Source organism: Molossus molossus, unplaced genomic scaffold (assembly GCF_014108415.1).
Source record: "Molossus molossus isolate mMolMol1 unplaced genomic scaffold, mMolMol1.p scaffold_m16_p_14, whole genome shotgun sequence".
NCBI classification, from domain to species: domain Eukaryota; kingdom Metazoa; phylum Chordata; class Mammalia; order Chiroptera; family Molossidae; genus Molossus; species Molossus molossus.
Genome location: NW_023425349.1, coordinates 35,901,635 through 35,922,220, shown reverse-complemented (window position 1 = coordinate 35,922,220; position 20,586 = coordinate 35,901,635). Strand labels below are relative to the sequence as shown.

The 20,586-nt window shown below is 41.2% G+C and overlaps 1 protein-coding gene across 3 annotated transcripts in view; it reads left to right on the top strand.

Moving 5' to 3' along the window:
- NFX1 (nuclear transcription factor, X-box binding 1) overlaps positions 1-20,586 on the top strand; it is an 83,200-nt gene that overhangs the window by 38,724 nt on the left and 23,890 nt on the right. For 2 of the 3 annotated variants that reach the window (XM_036260694.1, XM_036260696.1), the window contains exons 10-14: positions 3,952-4,049; positions 11,536-11,566; positions 13,699-13,781; positions 15,301-15,409; positions 20,187-20,306. In XM_036260694.1, the coding sequence (XP_036116587.1) occupies positions 3,952-4,049; positions 11,536-11,566; positions 13,699-13,781; positions 15,301-15,409; positions 20,187-20,306 (441 nt within the window). The remainder of the gene's footprint in view (positions 1-3,951; positions 4,050-11,535; positions 11,567-13,698; positions 13,782-15,300; positions 15,410-20,186; positions 20,307-20,586) is intronic. The other variant, XM_036260695.1, reaches the window with a different exon arrangement.

Here is a 20,586-nt window from a genome sequence, read left to right as displayed (position 1 = left end):
CAAGAGAAAAATTACTCAAGAAAAATTACAGCAGACTTCTCATCAGAAACAAGGGAGAACACTACATCACAGCCAGAAGGAGTGGGTTGACATTCAAAGTGGCTGAAAAAGACCTACCGCCCTGGCTGGTTTGGCTGAGCGATTAGAACACTGGCCTGTAGACCAGAGAGACCCGGGTTTGGTTCCCGCTAAGGGCACGTACCTCGGTTGCAGGTTGTGTGGGTGACAGCCAGTCGATGTGTCACACATTAATGTTTCTCTCTCTCTCCCTCCCGCTCTATCTGAAGATAAAGGCAAAAAATGTCCTTGGGTGAGGATTTAAAATAAAAATAGAAAAAAACCTGCCAACCAAGAATCTTTTTTTTTTTTTTTATCCTCACTCGAGGACATTTTTTCTATTTTTTGTTCAGATAGAGTGTGGGAGGGAGAGAGAGAGAGAGAAACATCGACATGAAAGGGACACGTCAAGTGGTTGCCACCCACACGACCCAACCAGGGCCGGGGGACAAACTGCAACCGAGGTACATGCCCTTAGCGGGAACTGAACCCGGGTCTCTCAGGACCGCAGGCCGACGCTCTAACGGCTGAGCCAAACCGGCCAGGGCCCAACCAAGAATCTTATATCCAATAAGATTGTCTTTCAAAAATGAAAATGAAATTGGAGAATTTGTTGCTACTTTACAATAAATAATACCAAAGGAAGTTTTTTAGGCTGAAAACAAGTAAACTCAGATGTAAATTCAAGTCCATATGAGAAAAACAAAGAGTAAAGGTATTACATAATTATAAAAGACAGTATAAATGCATACTTTTTTCTTAACTGATTTAAAAAGCAATTGTATAAAACAATATATAATTGAATTATTTGGCCTATGGTTTGTAGAAATATATCTAATAACAGCACAAAGGAAGTGGGTGGGATCAATATTGTATTGGAGTAAGGAAATGATACCAGATGGTAACTCAGATTCATAGGAAACAATGAAGGAAACCAGAAATGGTAAATAAGAAACATATAGCAAACTATAAATATATTCTATTCTCTTTCCTCAGCTTCTTTAATAGACCATAACATTATGTAAAGTAATAATTATAACAGTAATGTATTGGATTTGTAACATATACATATAGATGTCATGTGTATAATAATAATACCACAAAAGAGGAGTGGAGGGAATACAGTTACATAGGAGTAATCCTTCTGTATCTCATTGGAGTTAGGTTAGTTAATTAAATCTGAAGTAGATTGCCCTGGCCAGTTTGGCTCAGCGGTTAGAGAGTCCCGGGTTCGGTTCCCGCTAAGGGCACGTACCTTGGTTACAGTTTGTCCCGGACCCCTGAAGGGTCGTGCGGGTGGCAACCAGTCTGTGTCTCACATCGATGTTTCTCTTTCTCTCTTCCTCCTCTTCTTCCCGCTCTATCTGAAGATAAATGAAAAAATGTCTTTGGGTGAGGATAAAAAAGAAATCTGAAGTAGATTCTGATAAGGTGCATATGGTAAGCCCTAGAGTAACCATTAAGAAAATAATTAGCCCTGGCTGGTTTCGCTCAGTGGTTAGAGCATTGGCCTGCGGACCAAGAGTCCCAGGTTCAGTTCCCACTAAGGGCACCTAACTCAGTTGCAGTTTTTCCCCAGCCCCGATTGGGGTCGTGTGGGTGGCAACCAGTCGATGTGTCCCTTCCATGTCGATGTTTCTCTATCTTCCCTCCTCTCGCCCTCTCACTCTATCTGAAGATAAATGCAAAAATGTCCTCAAGTGAGGATAAAAAAAAAAAAAGAAAGAAAAGAATTAAGCCCGGTCATTGTGGCTCAGTGGTTGAGCATTGACCCGTGCACCAAGAGGTTGCTGGTTTGGCCCTGGCCGGTTTGGCTCAGCAGTTAGAGCGTCCGCCTGCGGTCCGGAGAGACCGGGTTCGGTTCCTGCTAAGGGCATATATCTCGGTTGCAGTTTGTCCCCGGCCCTGATTGGTCGTGCGGGTGGCAGCCACTCGATGTGTCCCTTTCACATCGATGTTTCCCTCTCTCTCTCTTCCTCTCCCTCCCACTCTGTCTGTACAAAAAATGGAAAAATGTCCTCAGATGAGGATTAAAAAAAAAAGAGGTTGCTGGTTTGATTCCTGGTCAGGGCACATGCCCAGGTTGTGGGCCAAATTCCCAGTGGGGGACGTGCAGGAGGCAGCCAATCAATGTTCTCTCTTATCAACGATTCTGTCTCTCTTTCTCTCCTTCTCTAAAATCAATAAAGAAAAAAAGAATTTTAATAACTAAAAAATATAGTGAAAAATTTTATTAAAGGGAAGAAAATGTTACAAGAGAAAATATTCACTTAATGCAAAAGAAAGCAGTAAAGGAAGATTAGATTAACAATAAAGATACAAGACATGTAAAAAACTAAGTAAAATGACAGGTGTAAATCCAGTTATCAATAACAACATTGTGAATGTCAAACCAAATTTAGGAAATAAAAAGCAAGGTCCAGCTATATGCTACCTTCAGGAAATAGACAATAGACTCAAAGATACAATTAGGCTTAAGAGACTCTGGGTGATCCCTAAGGTGTCCTTAAAACAGAACATGTCCTAAGCATCGTTTAACAGAATGAATGGCAGGCCACCTATCACCAGACATTCACAGAACTTGAGTCAATGAGATTATGGATCATGGCTTCTGATTATTTTTCATCCCCAGATAACTTTCAGTGAAAAACACTTCTAAAGTCATCCATGGCTACAATTTTTCTTTTCCTCACCTGAGGACATTTTTCCATTTTTTGTTCAGGTGGAGTGGGAGGGAGAGAGAGGAACAGAGAGAGAGAGAGAAACATTGATGTGAAAGGAACACATCGAGTGGCTGCCACCCGCACGACCGACCAGGGCTGGGGACAAACTGCAACCGAGGTACGCGCCCTTAGCAGGAACCGAACCCTGGTCTCTCAGGACCACAGGCTGATGCTCTAACCGCTGAGCCAAACCAGCCAGGGCCATGGCTACAATTTTAAGGAGATCCAAGTCTAACCTGGAGTCCTGGGGCCTAAATAAGGAAAGAGACAGATTTTTTTTTTTAATCCTCACCCAAGGATATTTTTCCATTCATCTTCAGATAGAGATGGGGAGAGAGAGAAACATCAATGTGGGAGGGGCACATTGACTGGTTTGCCTCCCACACGACCAGGGCCGGGAATGAACCAAGGCACATGCCCTTGACTGGAATCGAAACTGAGACCCATTGGTCCATGGGCTGGTGCTCTAACCACTGAGCAAAACCAGCCAGGGCCCTTTTCTTTTTCTTTTTTTTATCCTCACCCGAGGACATTTTTCATTTATCTTCAAATAGAGCGGGAAGGAGAGGGAGGAAGAGAGAGAAACATTGATGTGAGAGAGACACATTGACTGGCTGCCACCTACACAACCCCATTGACTGGCAACCGAGGTACGTGCCCTTAGCAGGAACTGAACCTGGGACTCTCTGGTCTGCGGGCTGACTCTCTAACCGCTGAGCCAAACCAGCCAAGGCTTTTTCTTTTTCTTTTTTTTTTGAGAGGGAGGGAAACATTGATCAGCTAGCTGCCTTCTGCACAGCCTCTACAGGGGATCAAACCCATAATCTGGGCATGTGCCCTGACCAGGAATCGAAGTGGGGAGCTCTCAGTGCATGGGACGATATTCAACCAGCTGAGCCCGGGCGAGACAGATCTGGTCTTTAGGCAAAGCACCATGCAGTCCAAAGCATATTCCAGTGACTAATGCTGGGCCCTCTCCTTGCTGGAAAAGGCCTAGGCTGTTGGGTGAAGGGAAGATAAGGCAAAAGGCATTGATGATATCCTTCTTCCCTCAACCCTTATTCTGGAGTTTCAGGGAACTGAGGTAGAAGACCAATGTGGCTAGTGGATTTTGGTGTCTGCAATGAATAGTTGCAATTTTCATTCCTAGCTCTTTTCATTTCTATTAAAGATTTCATTCATACCTGTGAAAAGCTCTGCCATGAAGGGGACTGTGGACCCTGCTCTCGCACATCAGTTATTTCCTGCAGATGCTCTTTCAGAACAAAGGTAAGTCCTAAAAAATGCTGACATTGCTACCAGTACCTTTTAAATTGGTGATTATGGAAGGGGAGGAATAAAAATAACCTCAGTTTTATTCCTGTTATACTATGTATGATTCATTCAATCCAGCCAATGAATGTAAACTGACACCCACTGTGGACCAGTAAGACAGGTGTCATCAGGTGGAGAGGGGATCCAGCAATAAAGACTCAGGCTAGTCATGAGGATAAGACAAGTATACAGATAACTATAACAAATCAAGTATGATAATGCTAGATGCTGGAAGAGAAGAACAGTAGCACTGTTGCAAAGAGTTAACTAAGAAATTAAAGGGAACGTAGTCCACAAGATTGCCCTCACTTCTGACACCCACTGCAAGTGTTTAGGCAACTGCTAAATTAGAACAGTCCACATGACCACCCTCAAGGTTTGATAATTCATGAGAATGACCCACAGAATTCAGTGAAAGCTTTTATAGTCATGGTTACAGTGTATTACAGGGAAAGGATACAGATTAAAATCAGCCAGAGGAAGAAGCACATAGAACAGAGTGAAGCTTCCATTTGTCCACTCCCCATGGTGTTGGAACAGCATTACTTTTTCAGCATCAGTGTGTGACATTACAATGGAGTATTGCCAACCAGGGAAGCTTGCCCAGTTTTTATTGGGCTCCATCATGTAGGCATGATTTTGGTCTCCAGTCCTTCCAGAGGTCTACTGATACCAAAATCCCCCACCCTAAATCACATCATTGGTCTTTCTGGTGTGGTCAGCCCCTACCCTAAGACTATCCAGTGAGGCTTGTACTCTAAATTATATTATTAGACTATATGACCCAAGTCACTTGTAACCCAAGACCTCAGACATCAGGCATGATATTCCAAGGGCTTCGATATTACCTCCCAGAAGCCAATGACAAAAGTCAAACCTTTGTTCAGGTAATGATTATTCACTATACAACTGTTTTATAAGTTGATAGGTATAGTTAATCTGTCTGCTTTCTGCCCTGGCAGTTTCTATTGGACTTTGTGTTGTTATGAAAGGGGTGTCTTACCATTTTGAAATTAGGCCATAGTGCCCATCCTTATGTCTGTAACCAAAAGAAGCAGGAAGCCTTCATGTGGAAGTATTTGGGTAATCAACTTGAGGAACAAACTGAATGTTGATCCATCCTGCTCTCTGACCTACTGTTTAGTCATTTCAATGCATATTGTCACCTGTCCCAGCAAAGCACAGGCCGGGGTGCAGACAGAATTCTGAGCAGTTGGGTCTGTTTCTTAAATACAGCCCAAGGTCTAGGTTTCAGCTGAATTGCAAATGATTCTGAGGCTATAATCCATAAATTGGGAGCTACGTTAATAGTTAAGCTTCAGTTTAAAAGAATAAATGTAAAAGCACAGGTTACATGCAAAAGTTGTGTGAGCATTATGGGTTGTTTGTTGTTTTTCTCAAAGAACCCACAGAATACATGGGGCAGAAAGGTGTTTTGAATGTCAGTACAAGGCCACTTTATGCTTTGTAAATATGACCTTGAAGACTGAGATGCTATAATTTAGTAATCACAAATTTAGTAATGCCCAGAGGTGCTGTTAGGAACAAAGAATCACAAACAGTGTTGGGACATATGAGCTATTATCAATTTGCTTCTTTCTCCCTAGCAATCTCTTTCTCCCTCAGCTTTTTTTGCTTCTCATTCACTCTCTATCCTCACTCCCTCTAACAGTGGACCCCTATGGCAGTGAGTGTATTCTTTAAAAGCTATGTGTAAAAATTGTTGCAAATATGTCTGATTGTAAAATTGCTATACAAGTTCACTATTAGACGAGATCGGGCACTTTCAGGGTGGTATGGCTGTAGACCAAGTTCACTATTAGTATATGAATTCTGTTAAATTCTTTGACAAAGTAAAAACCATCACCTCATTGTTTAGCCAGATTTTTCATGAAATGTCTTTTGTCATGGAATGAGCTTTTCCATGGAAATCAGTTTTCTAAATAAATAAAACAGAAACTTCCGGTCAAGAAGGCGGTGTAGGTAAACGCGGTATCGTGTCCTCCCACAACCACATCAAAGTTACAACTAAACTACAAAACAACCATTATTCAAAATCACCTGAAATCAAGCTGAATGGAAGTCCTACAACTACAGAATTAAAGCAGCAGCCACATCGAGACTGGTAGGAGGGGTGGAGGCAGATGGGCAGCCCACACCCACCTGTGGTGGATAAAAATCAGGAGGATACCTGGCTGGGAAGGTCCTCCTTGAGGACTGAGGGGTCCCCGTCCCACACCAGGAACCCCGCTCAGGGTTCCAGTGCCAGGAAGGGAAGTCCCCATAACTTCTGGCTAAAAAAACCAGCGGGAACTGAGGCTCAGGGAAGCTGACGCGGCTGGAGCCCCAGGCAACTCCTCTTAAAGGGCCGGTGCAGGGACTTATCAAACTCACTCGCTCTAAGCTTGGAGGGGAGGCTGCTCGAGGGGCGCCAGAGACATACAGGGAAGAATTGAGCCCTGGCCGGTTTGGCTCAGCGGTTAGAGCATCGACCTGAGGTCCTGAGACACCCGGGTTCGGTTCCCGCTAAGGGCGCGTACCTCGGTTGCAGTTTGTCCCCGGCCCTGGTTGGTCGTGCGGGTGGCAGCCACTCGATGTGTCCCTTTCACGTCGATGTTTCTCTCTCTCTCTCTGTTCCTCTCTCTCCCTCCCACTCTACCTGGACAAAAAAATGGGAAAATGTCCTCGGGTGAGGATAAAAAATAAAATAAAAAAGAATTGAGCTGTTAGGCATTGGAGTGAGGGCTGGAGAGGAGGCTTTCTCTGGGATAAATGTGCTGTCAGAGGCCTTTGTTCCTTTGGTGAGCCCTTCCCTGGGGCGGCAGACATTCGCCATATCTGGGACTCTAGCAACCTGGCTCACACTGATAGCTCCGCCCTGGTGATTCCCTGAGGCCCCGCCCCACCCAACTTTCAGGTCCACCCAAGCTGTTGACAGTTGCTTCACCATAGGATTGGCCTGTCTTGGATCCTGCTTCAGGTTTTCCTAAATTCTTTCAAACAAGCAGCATCTGGTCTCAGATAGCCCCATACCTCTCGTTAAGTAATACACAGAAACAAACACAGGGAGGCAGCCAAAATGAGGAGACAAAGAAACAGGTCCCAAATGAAAGAACAGAACAAAACCCCAAGAAAAGAACTAAGCGAAATGGAGATAAGCAACCTAACAGACACTGAGTTCAAAATACTGCTTATAAGGATGCTCAGTGAACTTAGTGAGGGCCTCAAGAGCATAAAAAAGGACCAGTCAGAAATGAAGGATGCACAGTCAGAAATGAAGGAGGCATTAACTGAAATAAAGAAAAATTTGCACAGATTCAGTAGTAGAGTACGTAAATCCAAGAAGCAAACCATTGATTTGGAATATAAGGAAGCAAAAAACACCCAGTCAGAACAGCAAAAAGAAAAAGGAATCCAAAAAAATCAGGATAGTGTAAGGAGCCTCTGGGACAACTTCAAGTGTGCCAACATTCGCATCTTGGGGGTTTCAGAAGGAGAAGAGAGAGAACAAGAAATTGAAAACCTGTTTGAAACAATAATGGCAGAAAACTTTCCTAACTTGGTGAAGGAAACAGACATACAAATCCAGGAAGCACAGAGAGTCCCAAACAAGATGAACCCCAAGAGGTCCACACCAAGACACATCATCGTCAAAATGCAAAAGGTTCAAGACAGAGAGAATCTTAAAAGCAGCAAGAGAAAAGCAGTTAGTTACCTACAAGGGAGTTCCCATAAGGCTGTCAGCTGATTTCTCAACAGAAACTTTGCAGGCCAGAAGGGAGTGGCAAGAAATATTCAGAGTGATGAAAAGCAAGAACCTACAACCAAGATTCCTCTATCCTGCAAAGCTGTCATTTAGAATCGATGGCCATATAAAGAGTTTCCCAGACAAGAAAAAGTTAAAGGAGTTCATCACCACCAAACCGTTATTATATGAAATGATGAAGGGTCTTTTTGAAGAAAAAGATAAAATATATGAGCAAACAAAATGGCAATGAATACATATCTATCGCCAATGGAATCTACAAACAAAATGAACAGGCAGAACAGAAACATTCTCATAGATACAGAGAACATTTTGTTGGTTGCCAGATGGGAGGAGGTTTGGGGGAATGGGGTGAAAAAGATGAAAGGATTAAGAAGTACAGTGATACCTCGGTTCTCGAACATAATTCGTTCCAGGAGGACGGTCGAGAACCAAATTGTTCGAGAACCGAAGCAATGAAACCCAATAGGAAATAATGGAAACTGGATTAATTCGTTCCAAGCCCCAGAAAATGCCTATTTACTGGCCTAATTTGTATATAATATGTAGAAAAACATAAGTCTCAACAAGAAATAAAAGTGTACAGTATGTCTAAGGGTTAAATTCAGTGTAAAGAGTGACTCTCTCCACAAAGCGTGACTCTCTCTCTGCACTCACACTGATGACGCAAGCAAGGCGCGCTGGGCCGAATGAACGCCATTCGGCTCAACTCGGCTCATCTCAGAAGTTCGAGTTCCAAATATTTGTTCGGATTCCAAGACAAAAGTTTCTCGAATCTCCTGGTCGAATACCGATTTGGTCGAAATCCGAGTCGTTCGAGAACCAAGGTATCACTGTACAAATTCATTGCTAGAATGACAAACCTCAAAGTAAAAGGGGTTGGGGGGGGGAAATAAACCAAAGAATTTATATGCATAACCAATGGACACAGACAATAGTATGGGAAAAGGTGGGAGGGGGGCGGGACAGGGAAGGAGGGAGTCAATGGGGGGAAAATGAGGAACATCTGTAATACATACAACAATAAAGATTTAAAATAAAAATAATAAATAAAACATTTTTTAAAGCTTCAGGAGTTGTTTTCTTTTAATCACTTTGGTAGGAGTCTTCGAGAAATGCATGATATATCTTACTGCCTCTTTACAAAGAATACTGTAAGTTTTTATTGGTAATTCATATTTATTGTAGAGATTTATGGGAGCTCTGCCTTTCTCTACAGTTGTAGATACTTCAGCATATTATTTCCGCTATACAATCCAGTGTTTGCATTAACTGGAAAACTCACTGGGGCAATTTCATGAGTCACCTTTGCTTTATATCTCTAGAGAGCTTATGGGGAACTTTTTCATATCATCAAACCCAGCCAACTCATTAATTTATCTAAAACATCTAGCCAAAAAGCTTCAATTTCTTAGACCTCTTTACTTGTATTATTAAACTCTAGTAGCTCCCTTTTTTTTTTAGGGTAATTTTTCACTAAGAAGGAATATTTTTATCATTCATTTATTTCTGAGTACAGCGCAACCTGTAAATGGCATCAAAAACAAATATAAATGTAGTTGCTGGACAGCCAGGCAGGCTCACTTTACCCCAAAATGACTGACTTGCTCCTCACACACCACCCTTACCACACATTATTCAGGATCATACCTCAGCAAAATTACATGTGATAGACCTTTAGGGCCATTAATACAATGGAAACCACAATAATAAAACTTTGAATACCAGAGGTATACTGTATTCTACTTTGCTGCAGTCCAGCTAGGTTGTCAGGGGTGCTCTTAAGTTTGTAGAGCTGTTTGCCTCTGCATTATATAGCACCAGATTGTTACATATTTTCAAATCTTACATCTCTTTTTTACTTTTTCTGTCTCTATGTACTCTTTTTTTTTTAATTAATTAATTTATTTATTTTTGTTACAGATGTTTCTCCCCCCCCCACACTGGTTCCTCCCTACTCTTCCCTCCCCGCCCTGTCCCCAGCTTTGTTGTCCATGTCCATTGTTCATGCATACATGCATATAAGTTCTGTAGTTTATCTCTCCCCCCCTACACCCTCTTCTGGGGATTGTCAGTCTGTACCCACTTCCACATCTCTGGGACTACCCCATTCCTCAGACTGTTATGTTCATTATATCCCACAAGTAAGTGAGATGTCTCTATGTACTCTTAATAGGCAATTATTACTCTTTGCTTTGCCTACCTTTAGCAGCCCTTCTTTCCATTCAGATTTTATAATACCTAATCTGTACACTTGGAGGCCAGACCACAAAGATTGTTACAACTACATTTACATGAAGAGTTAGTAAACCTGAGGCCCTGTTGTGAGTAAAGCATGTTGATATAGGGACTTGGCTAATCTTGCTCAAGATAGGTAGAGTTGGCAGCCACTATGGAAAACAATATGATGTTACCTCAAAAAAATTAAAAATTGAACTGCCATTGGACCCAGTGATCCCACTTCTAGGAATATACCCTAAGAAGCCTAAAACACCAAACAGAAAGAATATATGTACCCCTATGTTCATAGCAGCACTATTTACAATCACTAAGATCTGGAAACAGCCTGAGTGTCCATCAATAAGATGAGTGGATTAAAAAGCTGTGGTATAGCCCTGGCCAGTTTGGCTCAGTGATTAGAGTGTTGGCCTGCAGTCCAGAGAGACCCGGGTTCAGTTCCCACTAAGGGCACATACCTCCGTTGCAGTTTGTCCCTGCCCCTGGTTGGGTTGTGCCGGTGGCAACCACTTGATATGTCCCTTTCACGTCAATGTTTCTCTCTCTCCCTCCCTCCCTCCATTACTCCCTCCCACTCTTCCTGAACAAAAAATGGAAAAACGTCCTTGGGTGAGGATTTAAAAAAAAAAAAAGCTGTGGTACATAAACACAATGGAATACTATGCAGCTGTAAAAAAGAAAAATCTCTTATCCTTTGAGACAACATGGAAGAACCTGGAGAGTATTACCCTAAGCGAAACAAGCCGATCAGAGAAAGACAAATATCACATGATCTCACTTATTTGTGAAATATAATGAACAAAAACAAGCTGATGAACAAAATAGACCCAGAGACATAGAAGTAGGGTACAGACTGACAAACCTCAAAAGAAGGAGTCCGGGGGGGAGGGAAGAGATAAACCACAGAACTTAAATGCATGTATGCGTAACTATGGACATAGACAACAAGGCTGGGGACTGGGCGGCGGGGATTGGGAGGAGGGTGTCAAGGAGGGAAAAAGGAGAAACATCTGTAACAAAAAATAAAATAATAAAAAAGTTAAAAGTAAAAGCTAATTAAGTAAAACACTTCACTCTCGAGAGATTTCCTGATCCCCCAAATCACTATGTCCAAATTGTTTTACCTATCAACTTAACATTACTTGATGCTAGCTAAAAAGAGAATACTAATAACCAAAGATCTTTAATAGACTTTTTCAAACATATGGGCAAATAATTTTGGACTTGATTTCAAATGGTTTTGGTTACTGAAATATCCTCATACTAATACTCTAATAAACCAATGTAAAAAAAAAAAAAAATAGGTGAAGTTGATTAATTGACTGCCAGAGAAGTACAACATATTTGGGATATACATGTTACGTTTAGCATTATAATATACTTGTTTTGTTTCATTTATTCTTAAAGTAGTTACTGTTTCTTTTTGTATTTCCATAGGAGCTTCCATGTACCAGTCTCAAAAGTGAAGGTATGACTGGGAAGGGGCATGAGGGAACTTTCTGGGGTAAAAGTAATGTTCTATAAGATCATATAGTTGTCAAAATTCAGCAAAGATACACTTAACATTTTTGCATTTTATTGTATGTAACTTTTACTCCATAAGAAAAGGAAGAATCATATATTCTAATTAATGAAGTGCTGACAATTTTAGGGGAAGTGTTACGTTTAGCATTATACTCATGTCTGCAGCTTACTTGAAAATGCATTTAAAAAAAAAAGAAAAGAGCCCTGGCCGGTTTGGCTCAGCGGTTAGAGCGTCGGCCTGCGGTCCGGAGAGACCCGGGTTCGGTTCCCGCTAAGGGCGCGTGCCTTGGTTGCAGTTTGTCCCCGGCCCTGGTTGGGTCGTGTGGGTGGCAGCCACTCGATGTGTCGCTTTCGCGTCGATGTTTCTCTCTCTCTCTCTCTCTCTCCCTCCCACTCTATCTGAACAAAATATCGAAGGGTGTCCTCAGGTGAGGATAAAAAAAAAAAAAAAGATAAATTAGCACTGGCTGGTTTGGCTCAGCGGTTAGAGTGTCAGCCCGAGGACCAACGACTTGCGGGTTCAATTCTGATCAAGGGTTGCATTTTGTCTCCAGTCTTGGTTGGGGTCATGCAGGAGGCAACCAGTCAGTGTGTCTCTCTCACATCGATGTTGTTCTGTGTCTCTCTTCCCCTCCCTCCCACTCTATCTGAAGATAAATGGAAAAAATACCCTCAAGTGAGGACTAAAAAAAAAAGATAAATTGGCCCTGGCTGGTTTTGCTCAGCCGTTACAGCGTCAGCCTGCGGTCTAGAGAGACCCGGGTTTGGTTCCCGCTAAGGGCATGTACTTTGGTTGCAGTTTGTCCCTGGCCCTGGTTGGGTCGTGCAGGTGGCAGCCACTCGATGTGTTTCTTTCACGTCGATGTTTCTCTCTCTCTCTCTCTCTCTCTTCCTCTCTCTCCCTCCCTCCCGCTCTATCTGAATAAAAAAATGGAAAAATGTCCTCGGGTGAGGATTAAATAAATAAATAAATAAAGTATATCTGTAGGAAGAATTCTTTAAAATGGAAATTACCACCTAAATTTTTAATAGCTACACATGGACTCCAAATGTTTATACCCTCTCATTCACTAAGTATGGATGCCTTTTCTCCACACCTTTACCCTACTATATATTAATCAGTCTTCCTGTTTTCTTTTCTTTTTTTTTTAAATCCTCACCCAAGGATACTTTTTTCCATTTTTATCTTCAGATAGAGTGGGAGAGAGAGAGAGAAACATCGATGTGAGAGAGACACATCAATTGGTTACCTCCCACATGACCCCGATGAGGGCCAGGGACCGAAACGCAACTGAGGTATGTGCCCTTGACCAGAATCGAACCCGCAACTCTGCGGGCTGATGCTTTACCACTGAGCCAAACCGGCCAGGGCTCCTGTTATTGTTTTTGTTTTCTATTCTTTGACAATCTGACAAGTAAAAAATGGTATCTTATTTTAACATGTGTTTTCACCATATCATTTTTAACACATTATTTTTTAGAGAAAGAAAGGGAGAGAGAGAAATATCGATATGAGAGAGAAACATATTGGTTGCTTTCAACACCCACCCCAAGCGGGGATCAGACCTGCCACCTGGGTACGTGCCCAGACTGGGAATCAAACCCCTGGCCCTTTGGTGCATGGGACAATGCTCCAACTAACTGTGCCACACCAGCCAGGGCTTATTTACATTATTATTACATTTGTATTTTTTTTCTTCCTTTTTTTTTTTTAATCCTCAGGATTAATCTTGAGGATATTTTTCCATTTATTTTTGTTTATTTTTAGTTAGAATGGAAGGAAGGGAGGGAGAGGGAGAGAGAAGAGATAGAGAGAAACATTGATGTGAGAGATACATCAATTGGTTGCTTCCCAAATGACCCTGACTGGGGCTGGGAATCGAACCTGCAACCCAGGTATATGCTGTTGACCAGGAATTGAACCTCGAGACCCTTCAGTCCACAGGCGGACGATTTAACCACTGAGCCAAACTGGCCATGGAACACATTTGTATTTTTTAAACCTGTAGTCTTTTAGATATTTGTTGAATGAATGTTTATATCTTTTGCTTTGTTTTTCTTTTTGATTGGCCACAGCAGATGCTACATTTATGTGTGACAAGCGGTGTAACAAGAAACGGTTGTGCGGACGGCATAAATGTAATGAGATTTGTTGTGTGGTAAGTGAACATATAATAAGGCACCATCAGATTGCATTCATTCAGAGGCTGGGCTTCTGGAAGCCTCAGCCATCTAGAATGTAGCCCAGATATAGAAGGGATCTCCTGAGAAGGAGTCAGAGAGCTTCCCAGATCAAGCTGACCTCAGTCGGGGGAAAATGTCAGCCAGTGGCAACATGGAAGAAGAGAAAAAAGAAAGACAGAGGCCTCAGACCTCAGAGCCCAAGACCACTACATAAGCATACAGTTCTCTGCAGGAGATTGTGTGCCATCCCAGCATACAGACTGGCCTGTCCTTAGCTACTCGGGCTTCAGGTTTTATATACTCCTTGGGTCAAGTTGGTAGGTAATATGAGTGTGGTATTTGTTTTTAGTAAATATTTATGTTTTCTTTTATGACTTTGGTCTTTTTTTCATTTATTTATTTATTTTTAATCCTCACCTGAGGATACCTTTACATTTATCTTCAGATAGAGTGTAAGGAAGGGAGGGAGAGAGAGAGCAAGAAAGAGACATCTATATGAGAGAGACACATCAATTGGTTGCCTCCCACATGACCCTGACCAGGGCCAGGGACCGAACTGCCACCAAGGTATGTACCCTTGACCGGAATTGAACCCACGACTCTTTGGACCATGGGCCAACACTCTACCCACTGAGCCAAACCAGCCAGGGCAAGTGTGCATTTTTGAAAGGACCAAGTTTTAGTTATCTGAAAAATTCACTTCAGTGAAACTAGATAAAGGAAGCTCTTTCTGGTAGTCAGTACTGTGTTTTCTTGTCTGTATGTGTGTGTTTGTACACAACATAAAACAGTACCAATAGTGAGGTAATGCACATATACACATACACACGTGTGTGTGTATATAAAAAATACATAATTGTTGCCACTTTTAAAATTTATTGACATGGTGAAGAGTAATGAAATTGTACAATGCATCAAGACTTATTTATAAACCAGTGTTTGAAAGCTTAAAGATTTCCTCTTGTTATTGAAAATTTCTAATACATACAATAGCAGACTAGTATGAGTCCCATATACCCAGTATCCAACTTTAGTAGTGATCAGCTCATGACTAATCTTGTTTCATTCATATCTCTACTAACTCCACATCCCCTGATTTTTTGTTGTTGTGAATCCTAACCTGAGAACATTTCTGTATTGATTTTTAGATAGAGTGGAAGGGAGGGAGGGAGGGGGAGAGAGAAAGAGAGAAACATCAATGTAAGAAATTCTCACCTAGACTGGTGGCCTTCCGCACGACCCCACCAGGACGAGGATAGACCTACAACCCAGGTGCATGCCCTTGACCAGGAATCAAACTCGCAACCCTTTGGTCTGCAGGCTGCCACTCTAACTGCTGAGCCAAACTGGCCAGGGCTCCCTGATTATTTTGAAGCTAATCTCAGACATCATTTCATCCATAAATGTGGAGAGCTTTATTTTTTTTAAAATTAATCTTGTTTATGGATAACAAAATAGTGATAATTTTGTAAACAAATGTAATTCTCTTCCTAGGATAAGGAGCACAAATGTCCTTTGATTTGTGGGAGAAAACTCCGATGTGGCCTTCATAGATGTGAAGAACCATGTCATCGAGGGAATTGCCAGACATGCTGGCAGGCTAGTGAGTGTCTTCACTGTATTACTTTATTATAAGAATGTTCTAGAAATGTAGGCATAATATATTTTGAGAGACTGATATACTTAGATTGGTATGAATTACTGAACCTAATAAGCTTTAGTATTTCAGATATATTAAGTTTTTTAAAAAAGATTCCTAGTGCTGTCTTGTTTTCCCTGAATGTACGAAACTTGGGATGTGTAGGCAGTGATCCCAAGATGGAGTCTGGTTCATTAATGGATACTTCTTTTGCTACCTGCCTTTAAATATTATAGACCCTGGTTCTGTCCTCAGCAGTCCTTCTTTCTCTATATCAGTGATTTTTAACCGTTTCATCTCATGACACACACAAACTAATTACTGAAATTCTGTGGCACACCAAAAAAAATAGGTATAATTTTGATTGATTTACAAAAAAAAAACCACACCAAATAGTAATTTCCTACCCTTTTGATCCAAAGTGACTTTTTAAAAAATCAGGTGCCTATACTTGTACATAAAGATTTCTGGTACCGAGAATTAACCAATCAACCCGGCCAGTGTGGCTCAGTGTATTGAGCATCGTTCTATGCATCAAGAGGCTACTGGTTCAATCCCCAATCCGGGCACATGCCTGGGTTGCGGTCTCGATCCCCAGTTGGTGGTGCACAGGAGGCAGCTGATTGATGTTTCTCTTTCATTGATGTTTTTGTCTCTCTCTCCTTCTCCCTCTCTCACTCTCTCAAAAAAACAAACAAAAAGCCCTGGCCAGTTTGGCTCAGCAGTTAAAGCGTTGGCCCGCAGACCAAAGAGTCACAGGTTTGAGTCCCAGTCAAGGGCATATATATGGTTGCAGGTTTGATCCCTGGCCCCAATCAGGGTCATGCAGGAGGCAGCCAATCAATGTGTCTCTATCACGTCGATGTCTCTCTCTCTCTCTTCCTCCCTCCTTCCCACTCTATCTGAAAAAAATCAATAGAGAAATATCCTCAGGTGAGGATTAAATATATATATAAACATTTAAAAAAAGAAAAAAGAATTAATCAGATGCAACCTTACACTATATGACCAATAAGATGCAACTCTATTGTATGGCCTATGTATTTATGGTTCAAGACAGGGCATTCACAATAGTACAGCTATTGTGTTGGCTGTTGTCATTTTTTTATTTGACAGTCTAAGGGAAGAGAGTTCAGTGCCCCTGACTAAATAGTCAGGTACTGCATGTTTTAAAAATTCTTGCAGCATACTGGTTGAAAATCGTTGCTCTATATTATTAGCAGCAGTTTGCAAACTTTTTGGATTTATTTATAGTTTTAAAAATTATTGAGAACCCTAAAGAGCTCTTTTTATGTGAGTTAAAGCTGTCTACATATATTTAATTTATCATATGAGGAATTAAAACAAATTTTTTAAATATTGACTTATTAGCTCATTTTTAAAATTATAATTATCTATTGCATATTAACATAAATAACCATTTTTTTCAACTATATTTTGAAAAAAATTAGAAGAGTAGATGCTTGATTTAATAAAAGATAGCTGGGTTTTCATTATCTGCTTCTACATCAATCTGTTAAGGCAAATGAAAAAAAAAACAACTATCTTCATATAGCTAGTTGGAAAAGGAATGAGTATTTTGAAATACAGTGGATATTCTTTTTTGATAGTACACCAAAACTTAACTTCATTTCGTAAAGGACTTAAGTCAGTATTTTTGTTTTTATTCTCTGTCACATTAAAATTCATTGGTTTTTCTTGTATTTTGAATGGATCTTTTACCCATTCATGATTTTACAACATCATGATTTGATCGTTTGGAAAATAGTTGTTCACTGGGTTATGCATATCTTTGAAGTGTTGATAAATTTTGTGTTACTATTAAAAACTCACTCATGCCCTGGACAGTTTGACTCAGCAGTTAGATCGTTGGCCTGCGGACCAGAGAGACCCGGGTTCGGTTCCCACTAAGGGCATGTACCTCAGTTGCAGTTTGTCCCCGGCCCCAGTTGGGGTTGTGTGGGTGGCAACCAGTCGATGTGTCTCTCTCACATCAATGTTTCTCTCTCCCTCCAGCTCTATCTGAAGGTAAATGCAAAAACATCCATGGGTGAGGCTTAAAAAACAAAAAAAAACAAAACCTCAACATTAATATAACTACCATCAGAATAGTCTTGGGGAAAGTATTAGAAAATTGTCAAGCTCATAGTGATAATTGCATATTTTCAAATATTCATTCTATTTTTATTTGAAAGCTTGAATTTTATCATTGGCGGCAAAATCATTTTTTGTAAAGTGATAGGCTCACTTTATTCATTTTTGATAAAATGTCTGCCAGATACTCAAGTCTGAGTAGCCATAATTTGTCAGTCATGGTTTCAAGTAAAAATGGTGTTGTGTAAAAAAAGAGATTAATTATTTAGCTCACAACTCGAAGTGAACTTCTTTAAGAACAACTAGAGGTTTTGTTTGTTTTAAATCCTCACCTGAGGACATGTTTTTATTGATTTTAGAAAGAGGAAGGGAGAGAGAGAAAAACATTGATGTGAGAGAGAAACATTGATCAGTTGCCTCCCATACACACCTGGACTGGGGATCAAACCTGCAACCTAGGTACGTGACCCTGACCAAGAATCAACCCTTTGGTATATGGTACAATGCTCCAACCAACTGAGGCACCTGGCCAGGGTACAACCAGAGTTTTTTGTGTGCAGCAAAAGTGCTTTATATACAGATTTTCTATTTTGTTCCACAGAATATTAAAAAGACACGTTTTTAAGATTCAAGGTTTTTTTTTTAACCAGTGTCACCCAATAAATTCAGTAAAAAAAAGATTCAGGATTTTTTTTCTTCTGCTTCATCGAGGGCTTAAGTGAAACTGACATTTTTTATTTACTCTAAGTGCTTGGCAGTGAAAAATACAATGATTACAGTTTGATGCTGCTGCCTTGATTTGTGCTAAGGTCCTGGCAGTTTTTTTGCTTTTGCACCAACAGTGCAAATGTGAACATAGTGGAAAAAGTAAAAAATATCTTAATATTGTTATAAAAACTATTTCAAACTTCCTAAAATGCTCTCGGGGATACCTAGGGATCAACAGAGCATATTTTTAGAACTGTTGCATTAAAAGATTGACCTAAATCAGGGTTTCCCAAAATTTCTTCTCAAGAATGCTAGGCTTGCCTCATTTCTTTCTTTTTTTTTTTTTTTTAAACTTTATTTATTTATTTATTTATTTTTTTAATCCTCACCCGAGGACATTTTTTCCATTTTTTGCACAGACAGAGTGGGAGGGAGAGAGAGGAAGAGAGAGAGAGGGAAACATCGATGTGAAAGGGACACATCGAGTGGCTGCCACCCGCACGACCAACCAGGACCGGGGACAAACTGCAACCGAGGTACATGCCCTTAGCGGGAACCGAACCCGGGTCTCTCCGGACCGCAGGCGAACGCTCTAACCGCTGAGCCAAACTGGCCAGGGCTAGGCTTGCCTCATTTCAAAAAGGAGTTGAATCAGTACTTTGTAACAGATCATACACATGGAGTTCTATAGAAAACATACATGGCCCCTTACCCTTTACCTAGCTATTTCACATGTATTAGCTCAAACTCACACTAGCTTGTTGAGTGGATAGGTCAAAGTTTGGTATCCCCATCTGACCAAAAGAAAGCTCAAATGACTTGCCTACAGTCCCTGAGCAAGTAAGTAGTAGGTCTAGGACTAGGACCCTGAATCTCGTGACTGTGTTTACAGTGCTCTTTCTACTACATTGTGTAGCCTTTGAAGGGTTTGCTGAAGAATGATGATTGGAAAAGAGCAGTGGGTGATCCTAGAGGCCCCTGAGTTTCCAAACTCTAGTGCCCTAGTTGAGAACCATGGTCAAGGGCCTGGCCTCTACCAACGCCCAGAGTTGGATAACTGGCTCCCCTGAGGTCTCAGGGTTAGGAGAGCTCTGGACAAAGTGGGCTGCTTGTTAGAGCAGTCCCATGTGAGCTCTCATTTTTTTTTTCTTTTTTTATCCTCACCTGATATTCTCTTACATTTATCTTCAGATAGAGCAGGAGGGAGAGGGGGGGGAAGAGAGAGAGAGAAACATTGATGTGAGAGAGACATATCGACTGGTTGCCACCCACACAACCCCAACCAGGACCGGGGACAAACTGCAACCAAGGCACATGCCCTTAGTAGAAACTGAACCCGGGACTCTCTGATCCATAGGCCAACGCTCTAACTGCTGAGCCAAACTGGCCACGGCCCATTTTGATTTGGCTTGTGAACTATGCCTAATGAACTCAGATGTAGCTCTGTGCTTTCCTTTCAACTTTATATTTCAAGCACCATAGTTGTTGATTATACCTATAAGAATTTTTTTTAATGGCTTCAGTGGCTCACTAGGGTTTATATTCAAAAGTATATTTTTGTATATTTGTTAACTACCTCTAGCTCTCATAATCTCTATCCATTTTCCTAGCCAGAAAGTTAAAAAAGAACTGTGCCTTTAGTGGAAGTCTCTTTATTCTCTCAAAAAGAGATTACCTATAGATCTGCTGTTTATAAAATACATATAAAACTGTCTTGGGTTCATGGTCTTAGAGTTTATTGTAGGTAAAAAAGAAACACTTCATGTCTCTGCTCCTTTGTCATCAGCTCAACTTTCACAAAATAAAAACTTAAAAAAAAATAATAACCAATTCTCCTCTAGAAGGCTCCCCCCAAAAGAGTGTGTGTGTGTGCGTGTGTAAAATATGTGCTCATCCCAAATCATGAAGGTTTATTTTGTTTTATCTGCTGTTCCACCAGGTTTTGATGAATTAACCTGCCACTGTGGTGCATCAGTCATCTACCCTCCAGTTCCCTGTGGTACCAGGCCCCCTGAGTGTACCCAAACCTGTGCCAGAATCCATGAATGTGACCATCCAGGTGGGTCCCATCCCCTTGTCTCCGAATGTTATAGCGTGTTCACACCATGTCTTTTAGAATGTTGCATGATGGCCTTCACTGTTCTGAAGTCATTTTGTGATGGCACCCCTTGCTCCCAGAGTTGTTCAGAGGCTACTTCTGTGAAGGTGGGTCTGTGATTGGGGCCACAGTTAGGAATTACAGTGTCTTCGTTGCTTTACTCTGTTGATGTCAAACACACCTGAAAGACCAGGAGGAGTCCTCACTGGTCTTGTCTTTCAGCGATTTTTTTTCTTTCTTT